The 14,851-nt window shown below is 49.9% G+C and overlaps 1 protein-coding gene across 2 annotated transcripts in view; it reads left to right on the plus strand.

The window, feature by feature from the left end:
• The window catches only part of LOC144146333 (uncharacterized), a 102,427-nt gene extending 101,353 nt beyond the window's left edge, over window positions 1–1,074 (plus strand). For both annotated transcript variants that reach the window (XM_077678290.1, XM_077678297.1), the window contains one exon: window positions 169–1,074. In XM_077678290.1, coding sequence (XP_077534416.1) covers window positions 169–432 — 264 coding nt within the window. In that variant the 3' untranslated portion in view covers window positions 433–1,074. The remainder of the gene's footprint in view (window positions 1–168) is intronic.
• The last annotated feature ends 13,777 nt before the right edge of the window (window positions 1,075–14,851 follow it).

The raw sequence follows: 14,851 nt of genomic DNA on the forward strand, positions 1-14,851 counted from the left end.
CGGAGTGAAAGACAAAACGCTGAGCAAAATAACGCGTGCCGCAAGGAGGGAAGTTGAGTGCGCCATTGATTATAGCGAACTTCGCACGCCGATTAGGTTCGGGCAGGGTGATATAGAGTGCTTAGCTGCTGTGAAATGCCGTAAAAAAAATTTCTTCACATCTTCCAGAACACCGACTCAGGAGCAGAAGGCAGCGGTCAGCCCTTAGTGTCACCAGGTTCCTGCCTTGAAGATTTCCGGCCTAACCCATTCATCGAGTGCCACGGCCACGGCCGCTGCAACTACTACACTACGGCATACAGCTACTGGCTGGCAACCATTGAACGCCAAGACATGTTCAGGCCGCCCGACCCGCAAACGCTCAAGGCAGGAGATTTGAGAACACGAGTTTCTCGCTGCAAAGTCTGCAGGCGGCAGGTGTTCGTCCCTTAGGCCACTTAGCTTACTGCCGTCCTACGTTCACTGCCTTGTTCGCCAGCCTTTTTACCGTGCCATTACGTGAAACAGCAGGCTGAGGACCACTGCTTTGAAGGAAACACAAGCGTTTTGTTGACTTTGTTAGTGTTTCTCCAGGACTTACACCGAAGGGCTGTGTGTTGCTTGTGTTCCTTTATTTTCGCATTTGTAGTAGCATAAAATCTGCCACTGGGTGTACACGCATTAAAGCAATAGCGAGGTGTATTATTGTGTACTGTTGTAGCAAAAGCTTGTTCATGAGGGGAAGTTGAAGCTAGTCACATCGTAACTTTGCTGCATCACTGGCCGCGTGGAGGAGTGACAAAAAGAATTTGAGAGCCAAAGTGTATATAAGTGTCAAGCGTTTATTTGGAATCGAGGATATTGCACATTAAAATGCCTTAAGCACATCATAGAGCAATGGTTACAATATCCTCTAGTTGGCATCTTCTTTCTTCTCTTGAGTGCATCCTTTACCATGTCAACACTGCCAGATTTCCTTTTACAGTAGAAGACATCATTCACCACTCTTTTGCAAAAAAAAACAATTTTTTGTTGTTGACTCTCGTGCTATATTCTGCATATTTGTTAATAAAACATTTCAAGATGCCTGTGCAATGAAGTATTTGTATCAGTTGCACTCATCGTGTTCTTTTATTAACGAAACAAACTCAGTCTGACTCTCACTACTGTTTCAACGACCATGCAGCACACACTAGCAGATGCTACTCAACACGAACTACATACTACTTTGAACTCATCAAAGATAGGTAAGTAACTAGGCGGTAATTCCAAGCAGCGCGAGGAACAGTGCGCATCAGGCTTGTCTAGGAAAACCTGGCGCTCGGCTCCGGAGCATGCTGGCGACACCTGCTGGTGGCTGCCTGGTTGGATATAGTTTGCAACTGCGCGTGCGCGGATCTCGGTCAGCGTTGGGCATAGAGATTCTCAAGGTAAGCTATCGGGAAATTTTGTGGGGGCGGGCCAGCCGCCGTTTGGCATGGGCTCGTCTAGTTTGCAGGGGTGAGACAGCTGCGCATGTTGCGCGCAGTTTTGATGCAAATTTGTTTTCCTGCGCCAGGCTGCTCCAAAAGCTTCAAAATTGCTGAAATTGCGCCAAAACATCAGAGCCAAGGATTTCAACGCTCCTGTCAGTTTCAGTAGGGAATAATGCTTACTGACGGCATAATTTCCAGCACCTCCAAGGTGATGCTGTTTGTAAAGGTTTAATTGATCATTCAATAAAAAACCTGCATAAAATTGTCCCCGAGATAGTTTTCGAAAGTCACGAGGTCGGGTTGCACATGTTACATTCTGTGCGTTTTTAAAGTTTTCCTATCGAAAACCACTGCAAAGACCTGTAGAAAAAATACTTATGTGTACTGAAGCGACAAACTACTTGTGCAAGTTTATGAAAAAACGGCAATTTTTGGAGTGCCGTATCTCCGGAACGACATTACTGGACGCCGCCATCTTGGAGTGGTGAAGATTGGAAAACATGGCCGCTGGGCGAAGAAGTTGCTCGTAGTTTAGGTTAAAGGCCAACTGCATTCAAATTTTCGATAACGCAAAAATAATGTCACCTAATAGTACACATAATAAGAGTGCGAAATGCAAAATACTTTTGACATGAACGCGAGCGACGCAAACCGCTCATGACTTCGGCGTTTACGGAACCGAAACTGAATAGAAAAGGCGGCCATTACCAGCGACCGGACGTGATGTACATGATGGAACGGAAGCGACCGCGCTAGAACCGGCGGCCGCTCAGAGCCGCCTTCAAATGCGCGTGTCGCATTTCGTGTTGTTATTTCCACAGAACTCCCACTAACGTTTGGTCAGGATAATGGGGTTAGGCGCAATTCCGATATCGCGTTGCTATCAATCGAAATGAAGTAGACCGTACGACAGTTCTTTTTCCATCAGAATAACGGCCGTTGCAGCAATCCTAAAAAAGCGCGCCCTTATTTACAAAGCTAGTTGCGCGCAAGATATCAAAAAGCAGCTTTGGTTAGCCAGCGCCTCGGTGAAGTGAGACACGGTCAGTACTTCGTGCCCTACAGAGTGAACCTCGTTCGAACTGTGCCGTTTGCATAAGCCTAACGCCGAGAGCTCTTCGGAGCGCCGGCATGGTGGAGCACGGTGCACGTGCATCACCGCCAGCTCAACCTGCGGCTGCCGGCGTCATCGACCCCGGCGCTCGTGCTTCCCCGCCAGCTCATCGGTGACGGTCGGCGCTCCAGCGTCTGATGCAACGACCAGCGCTCCGGAATCGCTTATCGCGCCCGTTTCTTGCTACGCGATAGAACCAGGCGAGAAGACCCGCAGGACACTGGATGACTACTCAGGCCGAGATGCTTTGCGCGGCCCTCGCGCGCGCTCTCGAGAGCGCCGCAGAAAAGGAAGCCCCAACGACCGAGACACCCTGCTTGATCACCAACGGGAAGAACGCCGCAAAAGCCGAGCAACGCACCATCGCGCACGCAGAAGTGCAGGACACTTCATGGAAATAGAAGACACCGACACCGACTCCTCTTTCGCTTCGAGATCACCGCATCACTCCAGGAGCTCCATTGACCGCACCCGGGTCTCGGACTACCAGGCTGAATGGTCGGCAAGAGACCCGTCAGCGCAGGATAATGACGAACGGTTCGGCCTGTGGACTATCCAGGGACCAAAGCGTCGCCCACGATTCGCGAGGAAGGCGGAGCCTGGAGCGCCGACGGAAGAAATTCCTCGCTCTAAGCTTCCAAGCTACCTAATCACCCTTCGACCAACAACGCGTGTTGCGCTGGCGAGCGTTTCACAGCGTTTGCTTCACACTACGGTTATGGCAGCTGCTCCACCGTCAGAGCTTCAGCATCACGTAGCCATCCGCACGAACAGCGCATCGAATACAGTGACAATCGAGACTTACGACGCCCAGCACGCCAAAGGCCTCTTGCGACTCACGTCCATCCGAATATCGCCGAACCAAACGATTCCGATTACTGCACACCAAACCCCTGGAAAGGGCATGTGTCGTGGTGTCATCTACCGAGTTGACCCGTCGGAGACGGCGGAGTCCCTAAGAAGAGCCCTGTACTCGGAGAGCCACCACATCATTGCCGCACGGCTGATGGGGAAGCGAGGAGCCTGCCTCGTGACGTTCGAGGGAACCAGACCGCCACGGACGATCAGGTACTGGAGTGTACTCACGAAGGTTTCCACGTACGAGGCGCGCAGTCTGGTTTGCCACAATTGTCAAGGCCTTGGGCACAAGAAAGACATTTGCCCGCACCCTAGCACCTGTGCCAAATGCGGAAGGCAGCACTCTGCTGATGTCCAGTGCATGGATCAGACACCATACTGCCGAAACTGCAAGCAGTCTGGACACCTAGGTACTGACGCCGAGTGCCCCTCGCGTCGCCGATTTGAAGAACGAAGCAAGGAGCGGGCAAAAGATCGCCGCTCGCGTAGTCGCAATCGACGTAGAAGCAGGCGTCGCTCGTCCAGTTGGAACCACGGCAATCGCTTCATGCCACTCTCCAAAACCAGTCCCAGCCGCAGCAGGAGCCGTATAGTGTTGGTGCCTCCGCTGCTTCACAATTGGACAGGGCCGCCGCTTCTCCCGGATCGCAAATCGCTAAAGAGTCAACCAATAAAAAGGTCACGTATGCTACTGCCACCGCGTCAATCATGCCTCCTATCCAACGATCGGCACAACCGTCCTCCACTCAAGATTCACCCGCTTTGACTCCTGCAACAGACGACGATCTAGGAGCTATGATCGCGGCTCTCCGAGAAGAGGAGCGAGACTTGCATAACCAGGTACAAGAAATTCGGCGTGAGATGGAACGGGCACTGGCAGAAGTCAACGCCCGCATTGCTGAGAAAGCTGCGCGGCGCAAGGAGCTCCAGGCACGCCTACGGAGCAGTCGCGCGGAGCGCGCCGCGACACCCATGGTGATCTCGCCACCCAGCGTGGTGCAAGCTTCGCTGCAAGGCCAGGTCACAACAGATCATATCGTCGAGACGTGTGTGCGAACAATCCTGGACAAACTGGTAATTGCGGGAATCCTCCCCTTGCAAGCCTGCTCCCTTGCTACACCTTCGGCAGCCGCAGTGCGTCCTAAAGCCACCCATCATGACACACAATAATGGCTTCAACTTCACGGGTTACCATCCGTGGGCGACCGTATTACAGTGGAACTGCCGGTCTTTTAGGAGGAGGAAAGCGGACTTCATCGACAGATTTCAGTTAATTCAGGGAAGAAACACTCCAGCTATTATTGCACTTCAGGAGGTTAACGGACCACTCGTGAGGATCCCGTCATACGAAGGATATGCACCCCGCGACGATGCCACACAACCTGTCAAAGCGGCACTGTTCATCCACAGGGGGTTTACGCACGTAGAACTCGACACTCAACCGTGGTGCAACGCTTTCACCGAAGTAGCGGGGTGTCGAGTCGAAATATCACCACACCGAACAATTTTGGTGTTTTCTGTGTATACATGTCCAGAAGGCGCGCGTAAGAAATCGCAATTATCGCACATAGACCTCAGCTTCGTCCAGCACTTCCAGAAGCTGTACCCGAAGGACGTTACAGTTATGTGCGGCGATTTTAACGCTCAGCATGTTGCTTGGGGTTACGAGAAGACCAGCGCCCGGGGCAAGCACATCATGGCAGACGCGACGGCATACGGCCTGACGTTGCTAAACGCACCACTGACGCACACTCGATTAGGCCAAGCACAAAAGCAAGCTGACACAACGCCGGATCTCTCGTGGGTGTCGCATCCGAAGATGGCCCGGTGGGAAACCTACGAGGATACGTTAGGGAGTGACCACCTACCCATTCTAATCCATCTCCGCACTGGCGGACAACGCCCACAACGAACTAGCGCTGGGTCTTACGCGAAGACGGCGTACATTACGCACTGGGACAAGTATCGGTGCATTTTAATGGAAGAGCCACCAGCCGCCGGAATTCAAAATCTCACAGACCAGCTGTGCATAGCGAAAGAACAATCTACCAAGAAATTGCGCGTCCCTCCAGATCACCCGGAGCCAGACAGACACTTGGTGACGCCGTGGAACCGCCGGTTGCGAATTTTCCGTCAATACAAAAAGTCTGGTCGTGCGCCACATCTCAAGCGACGCCTTCTCGAGGTTCAGAAGAAAATCGAGAGTCACACTAACGCATTAGCCACCGAGCGTTGGATGGATGTGTGCGAGACCATAAATGGGCACACGCACACTTCGAAAGTCTGGGCTTTTCTCCGATCTCTTCTTGGACAGCGCAAAACGAACAACAGTGCCGCACGAGTCGCACTTCGCGGAGGTGTGAGCGTAAACGAGCTGGCCGAAGAAGCTGCCGCCGCCTTTTTTCCTCAGACGTCTCACCCTTCTGCAACTACCTACAATCGGGACGATACATCTGCCGACGAGGAAGCTTACAACGTCCCCTTCACAATGACAGAATTACACCATGCCCTCGAACGAGCGAACACTCGCAGCATGCCAGGGGCTGACAAAGTATGCGTTGCTCACCTGCGAAACCTGCCGGATAGCCACAAGCAAGCCCTTCTTGATGAACTAAACCACATCTGGGACAGTGGCGAGATACCAGAGACCTGGAAGTTCTCAATCGTAAAACCCATCCCGAAGCCAGGCAAGCCACCTCTTTCTCTGTCCAACCTTCGACCAATCTCATGAACATCGTGCGTGTGCAAAATTATGGAGAGCATGGTAAATACACGATTAATCTGGTATCTGGAGGAGCGCCAGCTGTTGCCACCAACGCAGTATGGATTTCGATCTGGACTGTCTACTCAAGACGTGCTACTTCGCCTTCGAGAAGACGTGCTTGACAAGTACTCTAACCAACCTCGTGCCGTGGTCGCCGTTGACATCAGGAAGGCTTTCGATTCGGTTCCGCATCACACCGTGCTGACCAAGACCCGAGAGCTCCGCATACGCGGGAGGCTTTATAACTTCATCGCAGCCTTCTTGCAAGACCGCACCTATCAGGTCCCATAGGCCAGGCGACTAGTGCTATTTATTACAACAACGTCGGAGTGCCTCAAGGCTCAGTTATTGCGCCTACCCTGTTCAACATTGCCATGCACGGCCTCCCGTGCAAGCTGGAAGCGGTAGCTGGGTTTAAATACGCCATTTATGCCGACGACGTCACCGTGTGGACGCACCAGGGTTCCGTCGGTGAACAAGAGGCCACGCTCCAACAGGCTCTGGACATCATACATGATCACATGTGCGATGTCGGCCTCACTATTGCACCAGATAAGACCGAATTCGTGGTCATTCACGGGGGCAGGCGTACAGCGGTGAAACAGGCGGAGAAGGAGGCATACAGATTGCGCATTGGAAGCCAAGAGATTTCAAGAAAACAGTCGATCAGAATTCTGGGCATGCACCTGGACGATAACTGTACCGCCTCTACCTGGTTCCAAAGGACATTAAAGACGTGCAAGCAAATTTTTCACGTTCTCAGACGTATTTCAAACCGTACGAGAGGTGTCAAGGAAAGGGAGATGCGGCAGATTGTGCAAGCATTGCTAGTCTCGCGTATTGTCTACGGACTTCCTTACCACCCGGTCAATCGCACCCAGAAGCTTGCACTCGAAAGGCTGCTCAACGAAGCACGACGAATTGTCACGGGGCTTCCCCGCTACACCCGCCTCGAAGCGCTGAAGAGCTGCAGCCTTATTAATGACTTGTCCGAGATTACAGACACGCACCGGCACACGCAAGAAGTCCGGCTTCGTTCGACAGAGGCTGGCCGTGACACCCTTCGCCGTTTGGGCTATAACACTAGTGGTCTACCATTACTCCCACGACGCACACCTCCGTGGGAGTACATTACCATTACAGATGGCAAGCCACTACCCGTCCACATGGGACCTCATCACGGCGGTCGAAGAGCAGCCCATGCGAAACGTCACGCCCGCTCCACACAGGCGGCATTTAGGCACGAGCGTGTCATCTACACGGACGTGGCCATGCCCACTACGGTAGACTCGCACATTGTGTACGCCACAGCCTGGTTCAACGAAACTACTGGACTTCAAGGTCGCCGTCACCACGTCGGTGTCACTCCGGCCCACAGCACATAAGCTGAACTGCAAGCTATCTGTGACTATCTCGACGCAGCTCTCCAGGAAGACCTAACAAGCTCACCTGTACATCACCATGTGTACACAGACTCACAGGCAGCGTATCGATCGAGCCTGTGCCAATGTGCAGTTCACCAGCCCCGTCACCGAAGTCATTCGCCGCAACGTTATGAAACTCCGGGCATCGGGTAACGGCTTCACACTTCACTGGGTTCCAGCACACTGCGGCATCCCTGGAAATGAGAAAGTGCACCGACTAGTACGCGCACATTTACTCTCCGTGCTAGCTCGGAGCCCCTCCCCACTCGTGGCTACGAGGTCCTTGCCCGTCCCTCAAGAAGAAGCCGATCCCACGGCTGAACGGCAGCTTAGTCAAACGCGCCGGACAGCTTACCTCGTAGCCATGGCCAACCCCCTCCCGATCCCCGCAGTTCCTTCCCGTGAGTTCTCCCGGCGGGAAACTGTGATCATCCGACGGATTCAGACGGGAACACTGCTCACACCGTTTTTGCTCCACCGTTTTCATCACCGTGGCGCCGCTCCCAGTGTCCCGAGCACCTGCAGCACTTGCCATACCAGGGCAGACCTACAACATCTAGTGTGGGATTGCCCCCGCTACAGTATTCCTCGGTACCGTGCCCTCACCAACGTGCGACTTGGACCCTGGCCCACGTCTCTCCAGTCCTGGTCCTGTCCGCCACCAAAAGCTCCTGCTGGGTACGCTACTAGCTTGTGGCGCGCCCTGCTGCTTTTTCTGTTGGACCCCGCAGCACCAGTCGTTGGCGACCGGCTTTGTGGCGACGCGCAGGACAGTACGGTGGCTATGACTCCGACCATAGTGTTGCGTCCAGGCCGCTGACGCAGTGAATGGCGGCATTATCCTTTCCCACTTCCCCTTCCCTACCAATCCCCTACCGACCCATCTATCCATAGCAGCGCGCAAGCCCAAGAAAATGGAATAAACGTGTCTTCAATCAATCCTCGGCTGTCACATCGCACTCTTTGAAGGGAATAAACCGCACGTGGCCGGAGATGTTCTTCTTTAGATCTATTATATAATTCGCTAACCGTTTCCCCAATTCCTACAGGCTGATTATATAGGGCCATGAGGTGGGTGTTTTAGCCCCAAAAAGCCACCCCGTTTCTGGGCCAATCCCCCACGTGGGTATGTGCCAATAGAAGAGGAACAACAACAACAACAATCACCATTTTTGCTATACATTACACGCAAACAGCTTCGTGAATAGCAGCCCAGTATTTTTCGCCTTCTTGCACATCGAGAATTGAATTATAAAAGGAATCTAAAACAATAGGCCAGCTTCCACAGCTAAATGATACACTAAAACACGAAAGAAGTGACCTATCTACCGCTGCTTTCTACTTTAACCACAGTGTGCTGTTGAATACATTTTACTTTCAAGTAAACTAAATCTAGCGCTCTACAAAAGTAAATACTTCATTTGGGAATTGAAAATAGTCAAGTTTATTGTTTATGAGAGGAGCAGTTTTGCTAGCTTTCGCACTTCGCGAAGTCGACGGCCGATATATGTGCGGATGTATTTGTTACCACGAGCAAGGCTGATTTTGGTTCACTTAGCGAGTGAGGCAAGAGTCGCACAAATGTTTATACCCTCGTGTACAACAGCATCAGTTAGCTCGTCAAGTTTTTAGAAAGGTCTAAGGGATCGAGGTGGCGTTTGGCCAGCCCAAATATGGCCAATATTGGACGCAGAAGTGGACTAGTGGTCAAGAGTTTATAAAACATCCTTTTTTTCTGTGATAATGCAATAGGTATGACAAATGTGAGACAAGTGTGCGTGTCGCGCTATTTTTTTTAGTAGAAATATTATCTTCAAATAAAAAAAGTTTTGCTAGCTCCAGAACGTTCGTAAGCGTGTGAATAGTTTGTAGGGTTCTAATCTATTTTATTGCACTGAAAAAAAAGCAGATATTGCTACCTATGCGGTTAGTTTTAAACCCGTGATGGCGACGGCGGTACAGCGCGGTGGTGTAGCAGAGAAACCCCGCGCGAACGCGTTCCTACGCCAGGCGGAGCGCCGTGCAAGTCGCCGGAGAAGCGCGAACTCCACGGGACAGCTTCCCCAACCTCCGTCACAGGCCGCTCAAACTTGTTTCGGCGACTCTCCACCAGGTGCAAACGTCGTCTGCTCGGAGGTACTCTGAACGACGGTACCTAGTGTGCTGTGTGCATAGGGAGCTTAGAATTTCGCCATGGTGATTGTAGGAGCTTAGACTACTTATTTTTATCGAATTTGGACAAAGAAAAATTTGAGTGCAGTTGGCCTTAGGGGGTGGTTGGATTTAAGAAGTTAAAAATAGTTTATAAAAAGGTAGCGCAGTTTGTACGTTAAAAAACTTTATTGAAACGTTCTTTCAGTGTTATGTACGTTCAAAAGCGATTAAAAAGTGCCTTTTTCACCCCCGAGTTGCCAAAAATTTGATTTTTTAGGCTCCTGAGGTGACATAATAAATGTCGTTTTTCTGATCCAAATCAAGGTTCTGCTCCAAAATCGAGATTTCACTGCTACAAAAACTGCTCCCAAATATGATTCAGCTGTCTCACCCCTGAGTTTGCAGACACCGCCACCCACGAGGGGCGCTTCTCTTCAGCAGAACCAGCCGTAGGCGGGAGATAAGCTGGCCGTTTTACGCGGCGCAAAAATTCGGCGGAAAGCGGTGCATCCCACTCTTGATACGCACTTTTGATTTGCTACACGTGAGATTTAAAGAACAGCGCAAGTCGTTTTGCGCGGTTACGTAACCGTACGCGGTGATATAGCACCACGTCAAACAACGTGCATATCTCCGGCCGCGTGTGGCATGCACTGTGGAAGACGAGCGCCTCGAGTGGGTGGCGGCACCTGCAATGTAGACGGGCCCATGCGAGATTACGACCATCCCGACTCTGTCCGTGATCCGCGCACGAGCAGTTGCGAGATATCTCTAACACAGCAGCCACCAGCAGACGTCACAACATGCTCCGGATCCGCGAGCGCGCTTGCCCTACACGAGCCTGCCGCGCACTGTTACTACTATGTATATTTTATTGGCGCAAGGGCGTCTGAGGCCAAAGAGCGCCAAGACAATGTTTGTTTTGTCACATTTGTTAAAATGCCATGGCGATGATTGTGATGTACTTGATAAAAATAGTGTATATATGGGTGTAAAGGGCCCTTACTCTAAGAAGCGAAGATTAATAAGATGAGAGGTAACAGTGACGATGTTTATGTGTGTGCTGGGAGCGCCATAACATAACAGGGATGGCGGTGACGTCCCTGGAACGTTATGAAAACGCTCAGAACCGCCCTCACTATTTGCATTGGGTGGCCCTGATGTCACACATGGTATGAGATGAGTGCTAAAAATCCAATGTCAGCGAGATAGGCTAAAAGGCGTCCACTTCTAATCGGGGGTTGATCAGATAAAAACAAGGATGGGTGTAAGGGTATCGTGTAGGTGTATAGTTCTGGGAAGTGTCGTTTCCTTGCGTCATGGTATGCCAAGCATTCAATCAATACATGGAGGACTGTAAGTCTTCGTCCGCATTTCTCACAAGATGGTGGTGGGGTTCCGTTTAAAAGGTATGAGTGTGTAGCGTGTGTGTGACCTATTCTTAATCTGCATATTGATATTTCTGTGAACCTGTTCCGTTTCTCTGTGTTGTATTTCCCTATGTGTGGTTTTATAATGTGCAGTTTGTTTTCGATTTGTGTGTCCCACTGTACCTGCCAGCGCCTCTGAAGCATACTCCGAACTAGTGGTATCATGTCTAGGTAGGGCACATGTGGGATATCTACAACACTGCGGAGAGCCGCCACAGCAGCATCCTGGTCAGCAATTTCATTGCCCGAAATTCCACTGTGCCCAGGTACCCAGCACACTACTACAGTCAATTTTAGAGCGTAAGCAGACATTATGGATTTGATAAGACGGTTTAAAATAATGTTTCGCGTTGGTTTTCCGGAATGGAGAGCTAATACTACACTCAGGGAGTCTGTAAAAATAATGGAACTGTGTATTCTGGTTTCTGTAATGTGTTCCACAGTGGTTAAAATGCCGTGTGCCTCAGCTGTAAAAATACTGGCATTTTTGTTCATTGTCTTTGTGATAGCAAAGTTTGGGCCATGTGCAGCGCATGACACAGAATGGGCGGACTTGGAGGTATCTGTGTAAAACGTTGTGTAGGGGTATTTGTGTCGTAGATGTAGGAAGTGCTGCAAGATGAGTTCTCTTGGTGAAGTTCTTTTGTTAATGGCTCTGAAAGATAAATCACAAGAAATCGGGGACATTTCCCAGGGAGCAACAAGGTCTGTGATCGAAGTTTTGTAAGTCTCGCTAAAAGAAACCCCAAGCTCTTCAGCGTGCACTTTCACTCTCAACGAAAAAGGTATAGATATAGAGGGCCGACTGAGAAACGAGTGCATGGCAGAGGTGTCATTGACAATAAACGAAGAAGGGTGATTTTTTTATGGATGTTGCCTTCATGGCATACAATAGATCTGTGTATAAGCGCTGGTCTTCCAGGCACCACTGGTCACATTCCACATAAGGCTTTGTGCAGGACTCGTTCGGAAAGCTCCTGACGAAAGGCGAAGCCCAAGGTGCAGAACAGGGTCAAGCATTTTTAAAGCGGTTTTCGAAGCTGACCCGTATACTACGCTCCCATAGTCTAGCCGCGGCTTCACTAAACTGTTGTAGAGACGCAGCAGGCACATCTTACCTGCGCCGTAGGAGTGGTGGGATAGGACTTTTAGTGTATTCATTGCCTTTATACATTTTATTTTGAGTAGCTTTATATGTGGAATAAATGACAGCTTTTCATCTAGCACAATCCCTAAAAACTTGTGTTCCTTCTTCACAGGCACAGCCACTCCACTGAGCTGGACGGTGGGCTCAGGGTGAATACCACGCCTCTTGGAAAATAAGACACATGTGCTCTTTTGAGGATTTAGCTTAAAGCCATTTTCATCGGCCCATTTTACAAGCCTGTTTTTGTGGAAAGTTGTAACTGCCGTTCACAGATAGACAGGTTACAGGACCGGAAACTGATATGAACATCATCCACGTAAATGGAGTAAAAAATGGTACGGGGCAGAGCTTTTCCAAGTGTGTTCATCTTAGCTAACAAGTGTGCAACTAAGTACTCCACCCTGAGGAACGCCATTTTCTTGCATATACAGCGCGGATACTGCAGCCCCGACCCTCACTCTGAATGTTCGTTCAGACAAATAGCTTTCAAGGGCATTAAGCATATTCCCACAAATTCCAAAAGATTTCAGGTCTCGCAGGATGCCGTAGCGCCAGGCAGTGTCATATGCTTTTTCTAGATCAAAAAATATGGACATACAAAACTGTTTGTTAACAAAGGCATTTTTCACATAGGATTCAAAAGCGACAAGTTGGTCTGTTATTGATCTGCCCGACCCAAAACCTGCCTGGCAGCTGTCCAGAATACCATTGTATTCCAGGAAGTATAGTAACCTTCTGCTGATCATTTTTTTGAACAGCTTGCACAAGCAGCTGGTCAGGGCAATTGGACGATAACTTGAAACACAGGATGCATCCTTTCCCTCTTTCAGCAGTGGCACAACAATAGCCTGTTTCCATGCCTTAGGAAAGTGCCCAGCACGCTATATTCTGTTAAATAAAAACAGGAGAGTATTGATTGTGTCTGTATGAAGGTGTTTGATCATGCCGTACGTAATGTTATCTGCACCTGGTGCCGAAGGCTTGCAACCAACCAACGCAGTCATGAGCTCGTGAAGGGAGAATGGAGAGTTATAGGAGTCGTTTGATTGCTTGTGGTCACGTATGGACTTCCGCTCAGCTGACTTTTTGTAGTGTATAAATGTGCTTGTGTAATGCGAAGAGCTTGAGACGTGTTCGAAGTGTTGTGCCAACGCGTTTGCCTGGTCCTCCAGGGTGCCACCAGTGGTGTCAACAAGGGGTAAGCCATGTGTGCTTTGTCCATTTAGTTTTCTTATCCTGTTCCAAACCTTTCTTGTATCGGTGAAAGAATTTATTGAAGTTAAGAAGGACCTCCAGCTATTGTTTTTGACCTGACGGCGAATGCGCCTTCCCATGGCTTTGGTGCGCTTGAACGCTACAAGGTTGTCCGCAGTGGGGTACCTGCGAAGAATGCCCCACGCCTTGTTCTGTGCCTGGCGTGCTTGTCGACACTCTTCATTCCACCAGGGCCGCCTTAGGTTACTTGTGTTACCAGAAGTCTAGGGAATGAAGTTCTCTGCAGCGTCAAGGATATGTGCCGTGACAAGGCTACAAGCTTCATCAATACCCAAGTGTTCTATGGAACTGTATGTGAGTTGAGATTTATGCTTAAATTTATCCCAGTCTGCAGCGGTTTCTTTAAACCTTTTAGTTGAGGTGGGAGTGTAAGGGTCTCTGTCTAGGCATCTCAGGAATACTGGGAAATGGTCACTTCCAAGCGGGTTTTTCTCCACCTGCCACTCAACGAGTGGAAAAAGAACAGCAGAACCGATTGCCAAGTCTATGTGTGAGTACGTGTTGTGTGTAATGTTATAATATGTGGGCTGTTTTTTGTTGAACAAACACGCACCAGATGATACTAGGAAATGTTCAATCAAGCGGCCGAGAGCGTCAGTTCGCCCAGAACCCCAGAGTTTGTTGTGTGCATTTAGGTCTCCAACTAAGATAAATGGTTCAGGAAGCTCATTTACCAACGACTCAAATTCTGAGGTAGACAATTGATGATCCGGGGGAATGTATAAGGAACATATTGTAATCAGCCGACCAAAAATGATCACGCGGACAGCAACTGCCTCAAGGCTGGTGAGTAGTCTAATGGACTGGGATGGAATGGATTTTCGCGTCACAATGGCAACCCCACCAGATGAATGAGCAAAGGCATCTCTATCTTTCCTGAAGACAGTGTATTGTTTAAGAAAGTTACTTTGCTTGGGATTCAGGTGTGTCTCTTGGAGGCAAACAATACTGGATTGATGTTTATAAAGGAGTTCATATACATCATCCAAGTTTTTTATGAGACCCCTACAGTTCCATTGAACTATGTTTTCAACAGCTATTATGGATTAAAGATAATAAAGATGTAGTTGAGAAGTTGCCTATTTTGGTTCATGTCAGTGAGTCTTGTTTAGGGCCTGTTGTACGATGAGGTGGTTTTTTTCCACGGCCAAAAGTGCTGCGGCGCTCATTTTGCGCTGGCTGGGCAGGTTGAGATGCCGAGATGTCCATGTCCTCGTCTGACAAATCAGGC

This window comes from Haemaphysalis longicornis, unplaced genomic scaffold, assembly GCF_048455015.1.
Source record: "Haemaphysalis longicornis isolate Haplotype H1 unplaced genomic scaffold, Haemaphysalis longicornis Haplotype H1 scaffold_1, whole genome shotgun sequence".
Classification (NCBI taxonomy): Eukaryota; Metazoa; Arthropoda; class Arachnida; order Ixodida; family Ixodidae; genus Haemaphysalis; species Haemaphysalis longicornis.